A 24,702-nucleotide genomic window follows, 5' to 3' on the forward strand; every position below is an offset into this window, starting at 1 on the left:
TAGTTTTGATGTTTAAAACTTATTTTTAAGAATCATTTTTCAGACTTATTTATTATCTTTTATGATTTATGGGTACCCTACTATTGTTTTAATATTTGAAATGAATGAAAGTCTTTTGAACTTACCTTATTTAATTAGCATTTATTTCACCATAACCGAGTGTCGTTTTGAGTTCCATGCATGCATGTATTTAATAACGACCTAATTAAGTCCTAGGGGGTCGGGTCGTTATAGTTGGTATCAGAGCCCATGTTTTGGGTTCTGTACACTGACTTACTATGTAAGTCTAGATTGTCCCTGTGGCCCATGAATGGATTCCTCGTCATCGCCAGGTACGTCTTATCAATTACAAGTTTTATGATAGTTGTGTACTAAAATATTTGTTTAGCTTAAATGCACCAGTTATGTTCTAATGCTAGGTCAGTGACTCGTTAGAAGTTATTATAAGAGGATTATCAGGTATGATACTACAAAAGGAGAAAAGTAAAATAGAGTAAATTATGAGGTCACTTGGTACTAGTTTATCAAAAGCCATCGAATCCTACACATGCATACTATACATTATAACACTTATAATATACTTGCAATGCATGCTACATACTTATCCTATGGTGGAATTTTAAATCTACATAACATACAATATGCATACAATAGATAAATTATTTAATTCATACATTCACAATGCATAATTAAATAAACACACTAAAATGGACCGGTTTTGGCATCCTAAGCTAGCTAAAAGCTACATTTATTACAAAAATAAGCAGAAAATAACCTCGAACTACCTCCGAACACTTCAGACTAGCCCGAACCGCTTGAAAAGGGCTTGAACCAGCTTCAAAAACCGCCCAAGATCGATCAAAATTGGTCAAACCAGCTTGAACCGAACTGGTCCAGACCATCTGGACCGGCTGGGCCTCCAAACCGAGCGTGCGAATCGAACTCGGGTTGGCTGGAGGGGGCGTGGGTCACCACTGGGTCAGCTGAAGCAGACGGGCGAGCGCACTTGGGCTAGCGTAGACGGCTTGGGTGAAGAAAATCAGGCTAAAATCGGGCTGGGTCGCGCGCTGTTTGGGCCGTCAATACAGACTAATGTGGGCCAAGCGTGGGCGGAATTGGGCGTGGCCTTGGATCGTCCACCAGGTTGGGTTGACGGACAGGTTGTTGGGTGTGGATCGGGTCTAGAAGCTACATGCGTCAACCATCAGCTCTGTGGGTTGAATCAGCCGTCCGGATCAGGTCGTCAGGTCAGTATGGGAGTGGAATTCAGGTTTGTGAGCAATTTCACCAAATTGGAGCTGTCCTCTTTACCGGAACCGAGTAATTACAGCCTAATTCTAACTCTAATGACTCTAGCAAATTTACAGACCCTTCACAACACGTTAAAACCCTTAAAACACCGGACAATTACAATAATTATTACAATCCAAGAGGAAAAAACAAATGCCAAAATCGAAATTATCTATTTTAGAACACAAGCATTCATCACATGAATCAATATCCACCATATGCATAAATTATCCAAAAATTGAGTACTTTAAGCATGCTCTGATACCAATTGATGGAATGGACACATGCATAGCAAAAGAAAAATGGATCTAAAGTACTCTAATTAGATTAATTACAAAGATAAGCATGCATGCAATAAAACAAAAAAATGGGGAAAAGAATACAACCTTTGTAGTCTTTGAAACTTCTCCAAATTAGCTTCCATCTCCTCATGAACAGTTCGTAGACCACCACGAGAGTCTTCCCTACTATTCTTCGGCCTTAGAACGAGAAGGTGGGATCCAATGAATGTCTAATTTGCAGAGGAAAAAGCTAAAATTTTGAGAGAAAAAAGGGATGAGATTATCACATAACCTCATTAAAACCCACTATGGCCAAGAGTTCTTCAAAAACAATAAACACTCCCTTTTAAATATCATTACATGCAAACATGCAACTTTGTGTTTGATGAGAATTTGACACTAAAAAATCCACTAACTTAAAGTGGGATTTAGTGGGACAAGTGTCTTCAAATGAAGACAACATTTAGCCATGCAAAAGTTGGAATTTTCCACTCACAAATATTGGATCTTTCCACTAACCTGGTCAAAGTTTGACTCTCAAAGTCCAAAGTAAAAAAAAAATTGACTTTTTAACTTTCAAAGGTCAAAAGTCAACAATTTGACTTCCATTGCATTTTTTACCTAGTCAACAATTTGACTTTTAATGCAATTTTGACCAATTTCATTTAATTTCAAAACTAATTCTAATAATCAATTTTAAAAATTAAATTAATATTAAATAATTAATTAAAAATTTTAATTAATTTAATTTAATATTAAATCCAATAATAATCCCGATCAATATGAATCACTATTCATAATCTTGATATTTAAATCTTATTTAAATATCTCATATTTTCTCTCTCGTTATGTTTAATTCATAATTAAACATTAGGTTAAATATATCGTATATATTAACGCTTTGCTCCAAAATTCGAATTTGAACACTTCAAATTCGTTCATCACATTGTTCTAAGGTTTAACCCGACATGAGCTAGTAGAGGGACCTCATAGACCTACAGATCATAGGCTCCAACGATCCGCGATTAACTGGCTAAACTCTATAACCTAATTAACCATCATTCGTTAACTACCATGTCACTCCACTAAAGTTCAGTAGTTGCACTCCCCTCACTGTAGATATATTATGTCCACTTGAGATAACTATGATTAGTAAGTCAGCCCTTCACAGGTTATTCGTAATAACGGTTGGTTCAAAAACTGTTTTACCCTCGAGATTACATCTTACCCTTTAAGTCCCACTAATCCTCTAATGAGCATTTGGTTTGTGATCTAATCACTAAACCAAGTTCCTCTCAAGCCAATGAGAGAGTGAGACCCTTTGTGTATTTACTTTTGCTTTCGCCATTGTCAGTTTGGAAAAGTATTTTTTATTTATAAGTATTGTGTGTAGTTACACTGTCTGCCAAACAAAAATTACTAGATAGGTAAAAGAAAACAATAACATTAAGTCTAGATATTCTCAAAATAAGAAGAAATACTTGATGTTCTATCAACTATGTCAATCTTATCTTCAGGAGATTCAAAGAAATCCGCCACATCCAAATTTGTCATATGAGATGGGTCAAATATATCATTATCCCAGTAAGCAAAATTTACTTCCATAACTTTTTTTCCTTCAGGGAGGCTTGATAGAGGTCAACTAAGTGTTTTGACATACGGTAGGTACGTGACTAATGTCCAGTCATTTCACATCGGAAGCATTTATTTTCAACACTTTTTTAACTCTTATCTTGTGGAACTTTTCCTTTGTGATCATCATTTTGCATGGTTCTTTTGAAATTTAAATGATAAAAATGACCACCACGAAAAATAATAATTATTTCTTCCTCTACCACGGTCACGACCTCGACCGCGACCATGACCTTGACCACGAGTATTATTAAAATTCACAGCATTCACTTCAGGAAATGATGTCGTTCCGATTGGTCTAGATTCATGATTTTTCATCAATAACTCGTTATTATGTTCGGTCACGAGAAGACATGAAATTAATTCAGAATATTTTTTAAAATCTTTCTCTCAATATTGCTACTGCAGGAGCATATTTGAGACATGAAATATAGAAAATGTCTTCTCTAACATATCAACATCAGTAATTTTTTCTTTGCATAACAACAATTTTGAACTGATTTTAAATAATATGGAGTTGTAATCACTTACTGATTTGAAATCTTGTAGCCTCAAGTGCATCTACTCATAATAAGCTTTAGGAAGAATAACTATTTTTTTTAATGATCATATCTCTCTTTCAAATTTTTTCACAAGATATAGGGATCTTTTATTGTAAGATACTTCATTTTGAATCCCTCGTAGATATGATGACGAAGGAAAATCACAGCTTTTGCTTTGTCCTGACTGAATGTCGTATTTTTTTCGTTAATTGTTTCTCCCAAGTTCATAACATCCCAGTGAATTTCGACATCAAGTACCCATGACAAATAATTATTGTTGTTAATATCAAGGGCGGAAAATTCTAATTTTGTGAGATTTGTCATGGAACCACTATCATAAAATATTGTACTTATGTTAAAAATTTAATAGATAATGAATATGCAAAATAACATTAAATTTATTAATTATAACGAAGAGGGAAGAACCGACATACCTATAGGACCTATCTTTAGCGGAAAAACGACAAGGGCTCGTTCTGATAACATAATCTGAAATTGAGGAGCACAATAGGAATACGAATGGTAATATAATATAATATAATATTAAAATAAATAAAAAATAATATATAAATAAATTAAAAAAAAAAGAAATGAGAAAACTCTCAACTTTCTCTACTTTCTCCAATTTGTATAGAATTTGCCTAATGTATGTGTAATTTTAAGATCCACCAAATGTCACTATTTATAGGCAAAGTGGGCAAGTAGGATATTGACTTACATGGACACCAAACATGAATAATTACAAGGCAAATGGACAACATGAAGGTGACACATGGCTTTGGAACACTAAGCAATGAACATCTATTTATTATTATAATATTCATAATAAATTACAAATATTAAATTCTGATGTATATTTAGTATTAAATAACGAAGAGTGTCTCAATTACAATTGAGATATGCTCACTAAAAAGTCATTGCAAAATCATTGTCAACTACAACCTTCATCACATTGCTCATTATTACAATAACATTCTAATAGGACGAAGATTCAAAGTTCAATCTTTTGATGAAGGGTATGTATTTTATATCATTTGAACTATGCTTAATATTGTAATAATTATTGAGTGTTATTCAAACAAAAAATATCAAATAATATTATTGTTCAATAAAGATGTGACACTATGGTTTTTTTTAATTTTTTAATAGTGATTTTGAAATGGTAAAAATCACTTTTGTCGTTTTCAAAATTATTGTCAAATATATTTTTAATAATTCAAAATTAATTTTGATGATATTAAAATTGCATCTAAATGTTAAATGAAACATTAAATTTATTTTACGTGATTAAAGATGATTGAAATGATTTGAACGTGACAAAAGTGATGTTGATAATTTCAAAATCACTCTCATGCATGCACTAAGTAGTTGTTTGGAAGTGTTGAAGTTTCATCAACTTGATTTATTATATACCATTTAGGAAAAAATGATCAAAATTTACCCATAAATTTGTTAAATTGTATCGATTTAAATTCCAACTTTTAATTTCATCAAATTACAACATCTAAGTCTGATCCAATTTGATGAAATTATAAATTTATAGTAAAAATGGATACAACTTGACAAGCTGCATTGATTTTTATTCTAAACTTTCAATCTCATCTAATTGCATCCTTAGATAAGTATTACAATATTAACCTTAACTTTGTAAAATGTTGTAAATTTTATCCTTTGATGAGTTTTTTTTTTTTTTTTTCCATTTGAAAATCCATTAAAAAACTTTTCTCATATGCTTTGAATTAATTATAAAAGATAGGTATAATACAGAATTGACAATGAAGAAACCAAAATTTACTCATAAACATGTTGTGTTATATCAATTTTCAACCTAAATTTTCACTTTTGTCAAAATTGACCATAAACTTAATTAAACTCTTAAGCCTTGCAATTTCTATCCTTTATTCAATTTCTACCGAACTAATTAAATAAAAGTCAATAAACAAATCTTCATAAATTCACTAATTTGAAATAATATCAGATTTTCAAATTTTAAGTTTGATTAATATACATATTAACTAGTGAATACTTTGTCACAATTTCGCCACTTAAAAACAATAAATAAATAAAATGCTGACGCTAATATTGTTTTTCTTTTAAATCTTACCAATTTTTTATTATTCGTATGTTTTATAATTAATTAAAAGCAGATGAAAAATATTTTCAAACTCATTTTCAAACGAAAACTTATCAAATGGTAACCATTGCAAAATACTTTTAAGTTCAAGTTTAGATTCTAGCTTCGTATAAATTTGGAATATAATTTGATAAAATTCAAAGTTTATGGGTAATATATATATATATTTAAAAAAAGGAAAAGTATTTTTTAGGTTCCTAGATTTTGAGACTAGTTTCTATTTAGTCAAGTTTTAAAATATTACAAATTTAGTTCTTAAGACTCATTTAGTAACTATTTGATTTTTATTTTTTATTTTTTAAAAAATTAAGCTTATAAATACTCCTCACAACTCTGAGTATCTTGCTTTGTCCCGTGCCTTTTACCATTGTACCATTATTTTTTATAAAAAAAAACTAAGCCAAATTTGAAAACTAAAAAAAAAAACTGTTTTTTGTTTGGATTGTTTTCAAATATAGAAATATGAGTTAAATTATTTATATATATAGCAAATGTCATTGTCTAAAGTGTCTATCACCATTTTTGTTTTTGAAATTTGATTAGGAATTAAACTCTTTTACTTAAGAAAACTACAACAAACCATTTTGAGAAATGGAGGGAAAACATGTTTAATTTTCAAAAACTTAAAACAAAATAGTTACCAAACGAGACTTAAGTTTTGAGTTTAATTTCAATTTAATCTCAAAGTTTGGACATATTGCAATTTTACCTTTGAAATTTAAGTTTTATTTGAATTAACCTCAAATTTTCACTAAATAATCACTTTAGCTATCAATTTTTATTTCAATTTGAATCGTTAAGTTTTAAGATTTACGCTTTTAACATTAATTTTATTTTAAAAAATAATGTTTTGAAAAAAAAAAAAAAACTAATTTTATGATTAGTATGTATTTTCACTAAATAAACGCAGCCCTTGACGTGTTCAAGTGGACCCCACTCTCCCCCCAATCGGCAAAGCGGAAATTGAGAGTCTTGAGAGTTTGGAGTGCTAAAAAGCCGAAGGCAGCAAAATCTTCAAAGACCATAAACAAAATTTCTAGGCGACATGATGAATCTCCGGCGATGGTTTATGGATCCAACTATGGTGGATTTCTGCGGTTTGGCTCTCTAACGATTGGTTTCGTTAAGACTTTGAGAAGCTTTGTTTTGTTTCTGAAGTTTTTGCTTCGTGAGAGGAAAGAAGAAAGTTCTTCCCAATTCTCCCAATCCAAACGGATCGAAGTCGTCTGAGATTAAATCCGTTTCTGTAATTATTTTGTTCATTCATTCGAGTAAATTTCTCTCCATTTGAATCAAAGAAAGATAAAGTTTAACAAAATTTTCGAATATTCCATCGACCATTGTTCTGATTAGATATTATTACAATAAACTGAATTCCAATTTTTGCTTTCGTATGAAATTTCTCTACAACTATCGAAAATGGTGATCGTGGATTCCAATACGGAGAGATTAGAGTATTATTTTATTTCTATTATTTGTAACCATCCTGAAAAAGGAAAGAGACAACAAAAAGGACCTCTGTTCTTTGTTTCATTGTTTGTTTTGATGGCTTAAATTTCAACCTTTTTTAAGTTGTCTTGTTAGAAAATGACAAGAAGAAAGGTTATAGAGTTTGATATCATTGTGTTGTGTCCAATTCAAACTTGCCAGCTTGTTTTGTAGTTTATAAACTTTGATTCTTGATCTTTTCTGTAACACTTGTTTGGGAATATCCAATGTAGTAGAGTATTCCATAGGAATAAAAACAGATTTAAAGAAGACTTTTGGCTGTTTTTTTTTAAAGAAATCTCTGCAAGTGACATTGAGCTTAGGTTTATTCATCAGCTTGATTTAAAGTAGAATTTTGATTGTTTTGTTTAGAGAAATTTTTGGAGTGATACTGTGAAGAGTTTGTTCATCAGCTTTCTTCTGCTCTTTAATGGCTGATGGTTTCTTTTCCTTCACACCATTTGATTTCAGTGGCTCACAAGCAGGAACTTTCTTCCCCTCTAATGGTGTCCACGAGAAACCGGAGACTGAGCACAGAGGAAAAGAAGACGATTGTCCATTTAGAATGGAGGAGTTTGGAGATTTCAACTTTCTCTCAGCTAATCAATCTGGCTTCTACCAACAGGACATTCCCAAGATTGGGGATCAAACAAACTATCAACAGCCCAACTCAGATTGTCTTATTTTTGACGAATTGCTATTTGGCAACGATTTTACCATTTCCGAATTGATTCAGGAGAAGTCGAAGATATCAGAAAACCCGGTGGCATATTCTATCAGTTTGAACCCCAGTAAACAAGTTTTGAATCCATGTTTAGAATCTTTGCAGCTGCTAAACAGCTATGGTACCAAAGTCAAGAGGATGAAAGGGACAATTCTTAACAAAAGAGGCGGTGAAGCCAGTGAGGAGAACAACACATTGTCAACTGAAGAGATATTAAGGGTAGCTGGAGCAAGATATGTTCATTTCTTCCCTGAGGGTTATGACGACTTTTACATGCTGACGCATCCGTGTGATTTTGCTATCTCTGGTCTGTTGGAGGATGAGAGAGAAGATGTTGAGCTTGCCCATGTTCTCTTTGCTGCAGCTGAGAAAGTAGGCTACCAACAATTTGACCGAGCGAGCTGGCTGCTTCAACGCTGTGAATGGACTGCATCCGCCTATGGTAATGCAGTCCAGCGGCTCGTTTTTTACTTTGCGAAAGCGCTTAGGAAAAGAATCGAAAGAGAAACTGGACAGGAAGCAATTAAGGAGCAAAAAGAAGAGGAAATGAACCTTGAAGCACTTAAAGGATGCATGAAACTTCCTTTTCAGCAAGTGATGCATCTAACTGCTGTTCAAGCAATATTTGAGCATGTAAAACTGATCAACAGAATCCATTTGATAGATCTTGAAATCAGAAGTGGAGTTCATTGGTCAGGTTTTATGCAATCACTTGTAGATCTGAAGGAGCTTCCCATTAAACTTCTTAAGATCACTGCTGTTATATCAGACAAATGTCACTTGACAGAGCAGGTAGGAAAGTGGTTGGAAAATGTTGCTGAGTCTCTAAACATACCTTTCTCATTCAAAGCAATCTTGGTATCAGATATGATGGAGATAAAAGAAGAACTCTTTGAAACAGAAGATGATGAAATGGTAGCAATCTACTGCCCCTTAGTGTTGAGAAACATGATTTCAAGGCCTGCTAGCTTGGAGAATCTGATGAGAGTAATTCGAAATTTAAATCCATCAATAATGGTAGTTTCTGAGATTGAAGCAAATTATAACCTATCATCATTTGTCAATCGATTCATCGAAGCATTGTTCTTTACCGCTTCATACTTCGACTGCTTGAAAACTTGCATTGAAGAGGATGAAGACAGCAGAAGAAAGATAGAAGCCTTATGTGGTAAAGGGATTGAAAACATCGTTGCATCGGAAGGTAGCGATCGGGTTTCAAGGAGTGTGAAGATAGAGGTGTGGAGGGCATTCTTTGCAAGGTTTAGAATGGAAGAAATTGAGCTCAGTGACTCATGTTTGAGCCAAGCTAAGTTGGTAGCTAAGGGGTTTGCTTATGGGAACTTTTGCAGTTTGGAAAAGAATGAGAAATGTTTGATTGTTGGTTGGAAGGAAACTCCAATTATCTCTATTTCAGCTTGGCAGTTTCTTTGAGTTATTTACCCAGCACATGAAAAAGGAAAGGGAAGCAGTCAATTAATGAAAAAGGGCTTTGATGCTAATGCCCTTCTCAAGTACATTGTGCTTCTTAGGGGTATTATTAATCCTATAATTGTGTTTGTGTTAGCTATTTCTTATATTAACTTTATAATTACACAAATAGTTGTTTGTGAAAACAAGAATTACAAATATTAGATTCTGATGTATATTTTTTCAATACAACAAATAGGATTGGAAGGTTAACCTCAATATTAAAAAACGGAGTACGTCTCAATTACAACTAAGATATGTTCAGTGAGTATTGTAAAGTTATTGCAAAATCATTGTCAACTACGACCTTCATCACATTGATCATTATTACAAAAACACTATATTAGGATGAGGATTTGAAGTTCAATCTGATGAAGGGTATGTATTTTATATCATTTGAGTTATGCTTAATATTCTAATAGTTATTGAATGTTATTCAAACAAAAAATATTAGATAATATTATTGTTCAAAAAAGATGTGACAATAAGGGCTTTTTTTTAGTGATTTTGAAATGGTAAAAATCAATTTTGTCGTTTTCAAAATTATTGTCAAAACTTATTTTTAATAATTCGAAATTAATTTTGACGATATTAAAATTGCATCTAAATGTTAAATTAAACATTAAATTTATTTTGTGTGATTAAAGATGTTTGAAATGATTTGAACGTGACAAAAGTGATGTTAATAATTTTAAAATCACTATTAAGCCATTAAGTAGTTGTTTGGAAGTGTTGAAGTTTCATCAACTTGATTTATTATATACTATTTAGGAAAAAAGAATCAAAATTTACCCATAAATTTGTTAAATTGTATCGATTTAAATTCCAACTTTCAATTTCATCAAATTATAACATCTAACTATGTCTAGTGGTCCAATTTGATGAAGTTATAAGTTTATGGTAAAAATGGATATAACTTGACAAGTTGTATTGATTTTTACTCTAAACTTTCGATCTCATCTAAATGCATCGTTAGATAAATATTGCAATATTAACCTTAGTTTTATAAAATGTTGTAAACTTTATCCTTTAATGAGTTTTTTTTTTTTTTTTTTTTTCATTTGAAAATCTATTAAAAAAAGGTTTTCTCATGTGCTTTGAATTAATTATAGAACATGTGTATGGTACAGAATTGACAATCATAGAAAAACAACGTAGAAGAAACCAAAATTTACTCATAAACATGTCATGTTATATCAATTTTCAACCTAAATTTTCACTTTCGTCAAAATTGACCATAAACTTAATTAAATTCTTAAACCTTGCAATTTCTATCCTTTATTCGATTTCTACCAATTCAACCACTTATTAAATAAAAGTCAATAAACAAATCTTCATAAATTCACTAATATGAAATAATATCAAATTTTGCACAAATTTAAGTTTGATTAATATACAAATTAACTGGTGAATACTTTTTCACAATTTCCCAACTTAAAAAAATAAATAAATAAAACGCTGCCACTAATATTGTTTTTCTTTTAAATCTGACCAATTTTTTTTTATTATTCATATGTTTTATAATTAATTAAAAGCATAAGAGAAATATTTTCAAACTGATTTTTAAACCAAAACTTACCAAATGGTAACTATTGCAAAATACTTTTAAGTTCAAAGTTTAGATTCTAGCTTTGTATAAATTTGGAATGTAATTTGATAAAACTAAAAGTTTATAGGTAAAAAAAAAATATTTTTTTTAAAAAATGTTAAATTGTAAAGTCAGTCTTCTTCTGTTATGATTTTCATATAGTAGGTTGAGCTTTGTTAGGGGTTTTGTTAGCTATTTTTAGTTCTTGTATTAGCTATTTATAACTGTACAATTGTGTTATTGATCAATAGAATACATATAGAAATCATTCATTCAGGTCTTGTTTCTCAACATGGTATCAGAGCCTTGCTAGTTGGTTATCTTCTTCTCCTTGTTCTCTGTCATTGCTGCCATTAACCCAAATCTAGTTCCCATGCATCCCCTCGCACCAGTGAAGGCAACTCTGCTCGTCGAACACGTCGTCTGTTCGTTCCGTATATCTGCATTCCATCTGTCCATTCATTGTTGTCGTTTGTTCAACGCACCAGTGAAGGCAACCCAGATCTGGTCTCTGTCATCGCACCCGACCCGAGAAGACCAGAGAAGACAAGCCCCCTTGACCCGTGCCCCGCACCTGATCTGTGAGCTGCTTGGCACCCGTGAAGAATCGCACGTCGAGCTGGGTAAGCCCAATCAAGTCGAGCCACTGAGCCAAGTGCACCGAGCCGATCTATCCATTTTTTTTCCTTTTCCCGATCCTGTTGGTCTTTTTTTTTTTTGTCTTTCTTCTCATTATAAATGGAGAAAAATGACATCTTTCGTCCTATCATCACAATCCTTGATGCCACCAACCATATTATTTGGACCTATCAAATGAAGAACTTCTTGATTGGCCGTAAACTGTGGCGAGTTGTAACAAGTGATGTCGTTAAACCTGTCAAAGGAGTCGCTGAAGAAGACAGTAAGTTTGTGGACAGAATAGAAGACTGGGACAACAAAAACCATCAAATAATCACCTGGTTAGGTAACACCTCCATCCCAGCCATTCACACTCAGTTTGATGTGTTCAACACAGCTAAAGAACTTTGAGATTTTCCGTCCAAACGATCCCAAATCGTGGGTCTGGCTCACTACTATCAACTTCACACTACTCTAGTAGGCACAAATCAGGAGATCGGGCAATTCATGAATGAGTATCTCGCTGTTCTTCAGCCTATTTGGACCCAATTAGATTAGGCCAAGATTAGTCCAAATCATCTACGACTTATCAAGGTCCTTATGGGGCTTTGTCCTAAGTATGAGTCTGTTTGTGCTGCCTTGTTACATCATAATCCTCTACCATCTCTTGATGCTACGATTCAGAAAATTCTCTTTGAGGAGAGGCGTCTTGGGTTAGTCTCCTCTTCTTCCCCGGACGTTGCTTTCGTAACCAGCCATTCACAATTTCCAGCTGAGTCAATTTTCTGCAAGAATTGCAAATAGCATGGTCACAAGTTTTCCAGTTGCCCCACCATTGAATGCAAGTACTGCTACAGACGGAGTCATATCCTAGACAGCTGTCCTACCAAACTATCTCGGCCTCCAGGATACACCAATAAATCCAAGAATTCTCCTAAGCATGGTTCTCTATTTTTTAGAGCAGCTGCCACTGCCTTCGATGTGGTACCCTCTAATCTTCCAAGTATCTAGATCAGCGATCTTTAAGACTTGCTGAAACAGGTGCTCTCTCTTAATTCTCCTGCCCTTGTTGTCACACCAGGTACATCTTGGCTCTTTGATTCAGTTTGTTGCAATCACATTACCTCGAATATTGCCTTGTTGTCTTCTTCCACCCCTGTACAATCCTTGCTTCTGGTATCCTCTGCTAATGGTAACCACATGCCTATTTCATATGTTAGGACTGTTAGTACACCGAGTATTAGCCTATCCACTACTTATGATGTCCCATACTTGACCTTTAATCTTGTCTTTGTTGGACAACTATGTGACCTGGGACTAACTATTCTCTTTTCCTCCCATGGTTGTTAGGTTCAGGATCCGTGAACATAGATGGTTGGCACGGTTTGCAAGGTGGGAAGATTATTTGAGCTCACGTCCTTTCAGCCTCCTGCTTTGCCATCTGTGTCTGCAGCTGTCACAGATATTGACACGTATCAATGGAACCTTTATCTTGGTCATGCGTCACCTGACAAACTTCGTAGCCTAATTTATGTTGGTACCTTAAGTAATGCCTCTCAATTTCGTTCATTTGATTGTCGTTTCCTACTTCAATATCTTTACGTGATAAACCATTTTGTCTTATTCATTCTGACATCTGAGGTCTAGCTCCTACCCTTACAATAGATGGTTATCGGTATTTTGTTTTGTTCATTGATGACTACTCTCATTTTACTTGGATATATTTTCTTAAGAATCGTTCATCTTTACCCCAAGTTTACATTGAATTTGCTAAAATGATTCAAACTCAGTTTTCTCAAACCATCAAAATTCTCTGAACTTGAAGGAGCTCTTAAACAAGAGTACCCATGAGCAGAAGTGGATCATTCCGATTTCATTGTGACAGAATTACCACACATACATTCTAACATACAGATATGCATTGTAACACTAATTACTGACATGCTTTAACAAATAAAATACAAAAGACCGAGAAAACGTACCAGTTGAAGACTTTCTTCAATCGAACTCGGTCCAGCGGAACGAAATCCTCACTCTCCTTATCGTCCAACAATCGGTCGCCTAGCAGCACCACAGTCGTCTACACGATCAACAACGCATGAAACAAACAGCAACTGGGAACGACACCACCACTCGAAGCCCTCGGTATTCTCGGTGTGAGAATCCAAAGGGTGGACTTTGATGGAATTGGTAGAGGGGAGGAGGAAACAGTGATTGTGTAAAACAAACAAGCAAGTAGGAGAAAGGGATAACTATTGTATAGTCGGGTGCTTGTCGTTTAGGTCGGGGTACACGATCTTGTAGGTTTAGCTAAGCGATCATCTATCAAATGGTAAACGATCGTTTAGGTCTGCTCAGCGTGCTAAGCGATCGTGTAGTAAACTTAAGCGATCGTTTAGTACGTGGGTGTGCGATAATTTAGGAAGACAGGCATTATCATATAGGCTCTCGACGATAAGCGATCGTATAGATTCACACTGTGAACGATTTTTCTTGCGTGTCTTGTATCTTCTATCTCAAAATGAAAAAAAATTTCATTTTATTATTCAGTTACAAGAACTAAATTTGAACTTCTCACTTTCGCACGATTCTGGAGAAATACTCGGCCAATTCTCTCATATCCACCTAATTAATTAATTAATTAATATAATCATATTATATTCTTAACCTATAATTGATATCATATATCTACTATAGTGTTTTCTCCTCTACTTGATATAAATCATATTTATATCCAATTTCCTCCAAAATAATGTATCTCATACATTTAGTCAATTATATTATATATAATTAAGCAGTTCAATTATATCATATATAATTGAATTGCCTCTTGTCAATTTGAACATTTCAAACTGACCCAAAAACTGATTCTCAACTTTATCCAAGCTACCAAGGGGACCTTATGAACCTTTTCGATCTTCCCATTCATTACCCGCGGGTCCTTCTTCGCCTAATTCTTTCCATTCTACCAACGAATAATCTATAATAAGTCGCAAAGAAGAAAAAGAACGGACTAAAGCGAGGAGTTCTATGGCTCGAAGCTCCAACGGTACGTGAATAACTGAACTCTTTAGCCACGAGATCCGCCATCTGTTAACTGTCAGGCATTCCACTAAAGACCAACAGCTGAACTCTTCTTACCACAGATATATTTCTGTGTCCATCGGATATAACCAATCATGAGTACAATGACTCTTCACAGATGCTAGTAAGTACAACTGGGCCAAGTTACTGTTTTTCCCCTGTAGTTACATCTCACTCCTTAAGTACCACTAATTCCTCTAATGAACAATACAACATAGTCCAACTATGTGTGAATACCTCTCAGGCCAAGAGAAAGTGTATGACGCCACATTGTTCAAGCCCTAGAATCAGCCCTTAAGGGAGCTATCTATTTACTTACCCCTGCTTCGGGGAAGAAGTGAATTCCATCTTGTGTAGCTGAGTTCCCAACTCCCAAATCAGACGAATCCCCAAAGTGGTAGGTTTGAGACGGCGACCTGGCCACTCGCATCCATGCAAATCAAAGGACCGCCTTCAATGGCAGGAGTTCCCAACTCACTCAGGATTGAGGTCATGTTACCTATGGTCATCCTAGTGAAGTGAAGTCTCTATCATGAACAGTGTTATATAACGAGACATTAACACTTCATGGTCAGGTTTTATACAAACTCTTTATATAGATGATAATGGGCAGAAATGCACGTTATCATAGTACTGAATCCTTAAACAATGTCGGATTACGTTGATGAAATATGTTAAATTACGTCCATTAAGCATAAATTCTATAATATTGCGGTCGCATGCATCTAATGCATTAGAGCAGTTGATCTTTATATTTTTTTTGCAAAATAATGCATTAACGCAATGCAAAGAATGTGATCATAGGAATACATTGGTCGAGCGCAACTTCGCCGCAAGACTTTGCATTGACCGTGCTCACAAACATTCACCCAAGAAGAATCACCACAACATGGTGGACGCATCCAGACGAAAGGACAATTAAGATCGATGGGACAGAAAGCTGACAGCAGTCGGATCCAAATTAAGTTGACAGTTGATAACGGTCACAAAGTACATCCAGCTTTATCGGTGACAATTATCCGGCACATCAGTCAGGAATTAAAGCTGTCCCATCGGTACAACTAGGAGAGAGAAGCCGCCTTTCACCTTTGATGCCCTATAAATACCAAGTGCATTCTTCAGAGAAGGGATTAAGCAGTCGATTATTTCATCATTTACAAGTTCGCGTCTTTGTCCATAGTCTTCTTTTATTTTAAGGCGGACGAGAGGAAGAATGTGTGCCGATAGATTGTTCCGGCAAGCTTGGGAAAGCACCGGAAGCTCCAAGACAGAGAGAGGGCCGACGCCCGCGGAAGCGGGAATATTTGTAGATCAGAATAGAGATTCAGTGTAAAAGCCTCGGTCAGCAAAGAATTGTTGCCAGGCTCTCTACCTTTAATTTCCATATCATTTTGTACTCAATTCAGTTATAAGAATGGAACGTCTTCCTCTATATCTGTTCACTCTATATAATTCATGCATGAGTAGCTAAAATAGTTGAATGGGTTGAGAAGCATTTAGCTAACACAACTAGGAAATCTTCATTCATTGTGATTATCTTGTTTATGTATGCTTCATTTGTCTATTAGAGATACTCGAGAGGGTAATCTAAGGACAGGATCTAGACTTAGGAAGGTCAGGTCAGAATCTAGGTTTGGAAGAACCAGATTAGAACACATAAACGAGAGATAGGCGCTTAGGAATGAGCATTATTTGTTATTAACGCATCGCATGCATCTTAGCAATAAGATATGATTGTATGTGGTTACCTTGCTTACATGCATTTTGCATCAACGCATAGGACAAGAGTAGAGACTTAGGGATAAGCTCTATGGACATTTTGCATTCAATACATGTGTCCTAGACTTAGGAGCATCACATTTACATTGGGAAATGACTTGCTGTGCATGGTTGTAATATGATCACAAAGTCTGACGCATTCCTGAGTAACGCTAGCTAAAGATCTTCTCAACCTATTCATCGCATACTCATTGCATCTATCAACACAACTCTCTTTCTCAAATCCGCCGCCTTTACTTACTTTTTTTTCATCAACGCAACAACACACCCACACTTTATTTATTTACTTGTTTACCACAAAGTTTTCATAAACATTATCAATACAACTATTTTCACAAGTCCCTGTGTTCGACCCTAGACTTACCAGGAAACTCAGAGGAATTTACACTTGAATTCTACTGAGGAAACTTGAGCGCACACTGCATTCCATCAACGCATATCATCCATATTTCCACTTCATAAAGTTCAAGCATCAAGTTTTTGGCGTCGTTGCCGGGGACTTCGGCAAAATAGTTGTTAACGGTAATTTTTGTGATTTCTTTGCAGAACTCTCAATCTTAGGCGAACTACGACCCGGAGATTGAGAGAACATTCCGAAGGAGACTATGAGACCGCCAAAGCAACCACAATCCGATAAAGAAGAGATGGCGGAGCAGCCTGAAGGAGGAGCACCAAACAACAACAATGTCATGGTAAATCCAATTCTATTGGCAAACGATCGCAATAGGCCCATTAGAGACTATGCATCACCAAACCTCTATGATTTCTCTCCGGGAATCATGAGACTTGCCTTAGATGGAAGAAGATTTGAAATGAAACCGGTGATGCTGCAGATGATCCAGGCTGTAGGTCAATTCGGAGGAAGGCGTGGCGAGGATCCGCACGCTCATCTCCGAAGTTTTATTGAAATCTGCAATACTTTTGTGTTCCCAAACATCTCTGCTGAAGAAGTTCGACTAATGTTGTTCCCATTTTCTCTCTGTGATCAGGTTAGGAAATGGGCTTATTGGCTCGAACCAGAAGAGATCACTTCTTGGGAGCAGGTGGTGGAGAAGTTTATGAAGAAGTATTTTACACCTACCGAAAATGCAAGACGAAGAAAGCTTATTACTAATTTTGAACAAGATATGGACGAATCGCTCAGCGATGCTTGGGCGAGGTTTAAAAGGTTGGTCCGAGATTGTCCGCATAATGGGCTACTAGATTGCCTGCAAATGGAAATTTTCTACCACAGTTTGAATCCTGCTTCGCAGACCGCTGAGAATGCGGCAGCAACTGGTAGTCTGCTTGACAAGACTTATGATGAGGCGAAGAATATCCTAGACCGCATCTCCAAGAATCATGAAGATTGGAGGGAGAGTGACCAGAGATTGAGATTCAAAGATTCTGATGCAAATAACGATGCTATTGTCTCATTGCAAAATCAAATGACTGCAATGATGAATTTGATTCAAGGAATGACGATCAGCAGCCCAACACCGCAAGGTGGGCAGATTAACGCAATAAGTCAAAACACCGCAAGGTGTGTGACTTGCGGTGATGAGCATGCGATGGAGGATTGCTCGCAAAATCCACAGTCTGTATATTTTGTAAATAATAACCCCTTTTCAAACACCTACAACCCCGGGTGGAAAAACTATCCCAATTTTGCTTGGAAGAATCAACAACAAAATTTTCAATCTGTGGCACAAAAAGAAGGGTCACTAGGAATCTTTCAATGCAGTAACGGTCAATAGAGAAACGAAGCAAGTAGCTCACAACAACCACCACAATCTTCTTCTCTAGAAAGCTTATTGAAGCAATACATAAAGAAAAATGAGACAGTGCTTCAAAGTCAAGCTACGTCCATCCACAACCTCGAATTGCAAATGGGCCAGATTACGAGTGAGTTGAAAAGTAGACTGCAAGGGGCGTTGCCAAGTTCAACCGAGCTTCCACGCAACATAGGGGGATCAGGTAAGGAGCAATTTCAGGTTGTGACATTGTGCAGTGGAAAGACTGTGGAGGGAGAAAAGAAGGATCAGAGTAGAACAACTTCCATCGCAACTGAACCCGAGATTGCGGTAACGCAAGAAGAAGAAAGAGAGAATGAAGCAGTGGAGCCTGAGGCTGCGTCAACCTCAAAGTCAAATGAAACATGAACCATGAAAAACATGAACCATGAAAGTTCAGTTACCACCTTTCCCTCAGAGGTTAAAAAAGAAGAAAAACGAAGAGGTATAGTACCAACGTTTATTATCTATGTTAAAACAATTACATGTTAATATTCCTTTCAGTGAAGCAATTGAGGAAATGCCTGCCTATGCCAAGTTTCTGAAGGACATGGTAACTAAGAAGAGAGGCGCTGGAAAATTTGCCACAGTGGCATTAACGCAAAGTTCCAAATCTATTATCCCACCGAAGATGAGCGATCCTGGGAGCTTCACTATTCCTTGCTCCATAGGAGGACTCTATATTGGGCAAGCCCTGTTTGACTTGAGGGCCAGCATAAATTTGATGTCGCTATCAATCTTTCGACAATTAAATGTGGGGCTACTTGTGCCCACCTCCGTGACTCTCCAATTGGCAGATAGATCTCTGGTTCATCCAGAAGGTAAGGTGAAGGATGTGCTGATCACGATTGATAAATTTATTGCCAGCTGACTTCATCAACCTAGACTATAAGGTCGATAAAGATGTGCCCATCATTTTGGAGTGACCTTTTCTATCAACGGGTCGTGCTCAAATTGATGTGCACAAGGGAGAAATCACTTTGAGCATAAACGAACAGAAGCTCAAGCTTAATATAATTCGTGCCATGAAATTTCCTGATGAGGAAGACCTGCAAGATTCTGATGATGACATGAATTTGATTGAAGAAGAAAAGTTTGATGAAGAGTGTGAAGAAGTGGATACCAACACATCCGTAGCTGCCTGTAATACGATCGTAGCAAAAACAAACAAAGAAGAAGGATCGATCGCAACGCATGAAGAAGAGCCAAAAGAAGAAAGAAAAATAACGCAACCTTCTCTCGTGGAACTACTAACCCTTGAACTAAAAACCTTACCAACACATTTGAAGTACGCATTTCTGGGGCAGGATGAGACGTTGCTAGTGATTATTTCCTCTGTGCTCAATGCAGATTAAGAGAATGCGTTGATGAGCATTCTCAAGAAACATGTGCGAGCAATTGGCTGGATGCTCGTTGACATTAGAGGAATTAGCCCCACGTACTGTATGCACCACATTCATCTTGAGGACGACCACAAAGCAACTATTGAAAATCAACGCAGACTTAACCCTGTGATGAAGGAAGTCGTCAAAAAGGAAATTATCAAGTGGCTGGATGCAAGCATTATCTATCCAATTGCAGATAGCACGTGGGTCAGCCCCGTGCAATGTGTGTCGTAGAAGGGTGGAATGACGGTAGTCCCCAATGAGAACAATGATTTTAATACCGCAAAGAACCATTACTGGATGGCGCATCTGCATGGACTACCACAAATTGAATGCGGCCATAAAGAAAGATCATTTCCCTTTGCCATTCATCGATCAAATGCTGGACAGATTAGCAGGGAACGATTTTTATTGCTTCTTGGATAGATATGTCGGGTACCAGATCATGATAGCTCGTGAAGACCAAGACAAGACCACATTCACCTGCCCATATGGGACATTTGCTTTTCTCCGCATGCCGTTTGACCTCTACAATGCGCTAAGCACATTCCAGAGGTGCATGATGGCGATCTTTTCAGATTATCTCAAGGACTCAATAGAAATATTTATGGATGACTTCTTCATTTATGGGAACACTTATGAAGTCTGCTTGGCCAATTTGGAGAAAATTCTGAAAAGATGTGAAGAGACGAACCTGGTGCTCAATTAGGAAAAATGTCACTTCATGGTGAAGGAGGGAATAGTGTTAGGACATAATGTCTCCCGAGACGGGTTGGAGGTGGACAAAGCAAAGATTGATGCAATTGAAAAGCTTCCACCTCCAACCATCGTGAAGGCTGTGCGAAGCTTCTTGGGGCACGCTGGATTTTACAGACGATTCGTCAAGGACTTTTCTAAAATATCTATTGGGAACCAAGGTACTCATTCACACTGACTTGGCAATCAAATATTTGATGACAAAGAAGGACACAAAGCCGAGGCTGATCAGATGGGTTCTCCTCTTTCAAGAATTTGATATCGAGATAATTGATCAGAAGGGGACAGAGAATCAAGTTGCGGATCACTTGTCCAGATTAGAAAATCTTGAGGTTGACCGCAATGAATCTGAAGTGAGTGCCGTGTTCCTAGATGAGCAGCTGTTTCGCATAGAAGAACTGCCCTGGTATGCAGACATCATTAATATTTGGTTTGTGAACAATTTCCTGAAGATTACACCTACCATCAACAGAAGAAGCTCAAGAATGAATGCAGACAATATTATTGGAATGAGCCGAATCTGTATAAAAGAGGTGCAGACCAAATCATTCGATTATGCATCCCAGATGTTGCTCAACAACGCATATTATCGCAGTGCCACGATTCTCCATATGGAGGGCACTTTGGAGGACAAAGTACTGCAGCCAAAGTTTTACAAAGTGGATTCTTCTGGCCTTCATTATTTAAGGATGCTGCTGACTATACAATGAAATGTGATCGGTGTCAACGCACTTGCAACATTTCATGGAAGAACGCAATGCCAATGAATACTATCTTGGAGCTAGAACTATTTGATGTATAGAGGATTGATTTCATGGGACCATTCCCTCCTTCAAATGGTAAGCACTATATTCTACTAGCCGTTGACTATGTTTCCAAGTGGGTAGAGGCAATTGCATGCGTCGCAAGTGATGCGACAGTAGTCTCCCAGTTCCTGAACAAAAATATTTTCATTCGTTTTGGCACTCCTCGTGCCATCATAAGTGATGAAGAATCACACTTTGTCAACCACAATATAAAGGAGCTGTTGCGCAAGTACAATATCCTCCACAAGGTGGCCACCGCATACCACCCGCAAACAAATGGCCAGGCTGAAGTGTCCAATCGTGAAATTAAATTGATACTTGAAAAGGTAGTAAAACTTTCACGGAAGGATTGGGCAATGAAGCTTGATGATGTGTTGTGGTCATACCGGACCGCATTTAAAACACCAATAGGTATGTCTCCCATGCGTTGGTATTTGGCAAGGCGTGTCATCTACCTTTGGAGTTGGAGTATAAAGCATTGTGGGCGGTCGAAAAATTGAATTTCAATCTAAAGAAAGCAGGAGAAGCGCGGAAACTACAGCTGGTCGAGCTAGAAGAATGGAGGATCAACGCATATGAGAATGTGAAGATTTATAAAGAGAGCACCAAGCGTTGGCATGATAAACGCATATGCGCTAGAAACCTCCAAATCGGGCAGAAGGTCTTACTCTTCAATTCAAGATTGTGGCTCTTCCTAGGAAAATTAAAATCACGCTGGTCCGGTCCTTTCATCATCAAAGAAGTATTTCCACATGGCGCGGTGGAACTAATCACCGAGGATGGCAGTCGAACATTTAACGTTAATGAACAACGGATCAAAGCATATTGCAGAGGAGATTCTCAGCCAGAATAGCCTCCACAAGGTTGAAAAACCCAGACTATCCTTTACTCAACTCTTGAACATTTAACTCTTCGTCACGCTACTACTAGCTGTATTTTACTTATTTTTCTCTCAAAAAAAAAAAAAAAAAAAAGAGAAAGAGAAAAACTTATTGTTTTGTTTTGAAATCATTTGACCATCTCTTTGTCTGTTTATAAGGATTAAGGCACAGGATTGTGGAGATACTGCAAGACGAAGCAAATATTCTGATTCCATCACCGCAATCCACAGAAGCAAAGATCACCGCAAGGATGGATGCATCAATACTCAATGCGGGCGACAACACAAAATTTGGGGGTGTACTCTTCCTTATCTTTATTTCAAATTTTGCGCTATCACATTGTATGTTATTTTTCAAAGTTTTATCACCGCATCCTCCCTGATTACCACAATCATTTGCCGAGTAGATAAATTTAGTAGTTTACCGCATGTTGTTTCTTCACCAAGTATGATTTCAATGATGAAAAATATGCTTCTATCTCTTTCATCTATACTAGAGTCAATTTAAATCTTAAGGTAGTCACCTCATGAAATATTTCTAGAAGTTAAGGGTTTGCTAGATTTCTTTCAAACTCTCTTTACAACACATTCTATGACCATCACATGACTTATTTTAATTTCTTTTGGCAATGAGGACATTGCCATATTTTAAATTTGGGGGTGAGGTATTTATGGTATTTATTTTCGACCTTGCTATAAAAAAAAAATTGAAAATAAAAACTCCACTATCAACACAATGAAGAACCCATGTTGATAAGAATTAAGTTGTGAAAGGTACTTACCCGTAGTTGGATGCCTGCATGATACACGTGGGGGCAAGCCAAAACGAAAGCAAGTCACCAGGATCAACGCATAAATAAATGACTGCAACTCCACTACCAAGTTGGTATGAGTTTAGTCTGAGAAAGAGTGCATTGCTCGTAGTTGGATGTCCGCATGACACACGTGGGGGCAAGCCAAAACGAAGGCAAGGCACTCGGATCGGTGCAAGGTCAGAAAAATAGCAATGAAGAAAATTTTTGTGCAAGGAGAAATCATTTGACACTCTAGTGGAAAATTTTCTTTTTGAAATAAATCATGCGATGTTTCGGAATTCAGTAAAGTTCTTTTGAAAGTTAAGCTTGCAATCCCTAAGTCTTAGAAGTATTTTAGGAAGAGATTTGAATAAGACTTAAAGAAATTCTAGCATATAGGATTTGAACGAAGTATCCTTGAGAAATCTAGGGAAAGAACTTTGCGGCTAACTTGCTGATGGAATCTTTAGCTTATGCTTGAGGATAAGCATTGTTTAAATTTGGGGGTGTGATAACGGGCAGAAATGCACGTTATCATAGTACTGAATCCTTAAACAATGTCAGATTGCATTGATGAAATATGTTAAATTGCGTCCATTAAGCATAAATTCTATAATATTGCGGTCTCATGCGTCCAATGCATTAGAGCAGTTGATCTTTATATTTTTGTGCAGAATAATGCATTAACGCAATGTAAAGAATGTGATCATAAGAATACATTAGTCGAGCGTAACTTCACTGCAAGACTTTGCGTTGATCTTGCTCGCAAAAATTCACCCAAGAAGAATCACAGCAACATGGTGAACGCATTCGGACGAAAGGACAATTAAGATCGATGGGACAGAAAGCTGATGGCAGTCAGATCCAAATTAAGTTGACAGCCGATAACGGTCACAAAGTACATCTAGCTTTATCGGTGACAATTGTCCCATCTGTACAACCAGGAGAGAGAAGCCGCCTTTCACCATTGATGCCCTATAAATACCAAGTGCATTCTTCAGATAAGGGGTTAAGCAGTCGATTATTTCATCCTTTACAAGTTCGCGTCTTTGTCCGTAGTTTTCTTTTATTTTAAGGCGGAGAGAGGAAGAAGGTGTGCCGATAGATCGTTCCAGCAATCTTGGGAAAGCATTCGAAGCTCCAAGACAGAGAGAGGGCCGACGCCCACGGAAGCGAGAATATTTATAGATCAGAATAGAGATTCAGTGTAAAAAGCCTCAGTTAGTAAGGAATTGCTACCAGGCTCTCTACCTTTAATTTTCATATCATTTTGTACTCAATTCAGTTATAAGAATGGAATGTCTTCCTCTATATCTGTTCACTCTCTGTAATTCACGCACGAGTAGCTAAAATAGTTGAATGGGTTGAGAAGCATTTAGCTAGCATAACTAGGGAATCTTCATTCTTTGTGATTATCTTGTTTATGTATGCTTCATTCGTCTATTAGAGATACTCGGGAGGGTAATCTAAGGACAGGATCTAGACTTGGGAAGGTCAGGTCAGAATCTAGGTTTGGAAGAATCAGATTAGAACACATAAATGAGAGATAGGCGCTTAGGAATGAGCACTATTTGTTATTAACGCATTGCATGCATCTTAGCAATAAGATTGATTGTATGCAGTTACCTTGCTTACATGCATTTTGCATCAACGCATAGGACAAGAGTAGAGACTTCTATAGA

The 24,702-nt window shown here is 36.5% G+C and overlaps 1 protein-coding gene across 3 annotated transcripts; it reads left to right on the plus strand.

Annotated features, from left to right (window-relative positions):
• Window positions 1-6,824: 6,824 nt before the first annotated feature.
• Window positions 6,825-9,654, plus strand: LOC120087313 (DELLA protein RGL2-like). Of its 3 annotated transcripts, none has more exons than XM_039044281.2 (2): window positions 6,825-7,125; window positions 7,839-9,654. In XM_039044281.2, exon 2 carries the CDS (start codon window positions 7,933-7,935, stop codon window positions 9,520-9,522), a length of 1,590 nt encoding a protein of 529 aa, XP_038900209.2. In that variant the 5' UTR covers window positions 6,825-7,125; window positions 7,839-7,932; the 3' UTR covers window positions 9,523-9,654. The 3 variants fall into 3 exon arrangements, with proteins under 3 accessions (XP_038900209.2, XP_038900210.2, XP_038900208.2); XM_039044282.2 differs by having other exon boundaries at window positions 6,881-7,150; XM_039044280.2 differs by lacking the exon at window positions 6,825-7,125 and having other exon boundaries at window positions 7,185-9,654.
• Window positions 9,655-24,702: the final 15,048 nt, after the last annotated feature.

The sequence above is a fragment of the Benincasa hispida genome, chromosome 9 (assembly GCF_027475165.1).
Source record: "Benincasa hispida cultivar pf3 chromosome 9, pf3_genome.v1.1, whole genome shotgun sequence".
NCBI lineage: Eukaryota > Viridiplantae > Streptophyta > Magnoliopsida > Cucurbitales > Cucurbitaceae > Benincasa > Benincasa hispida.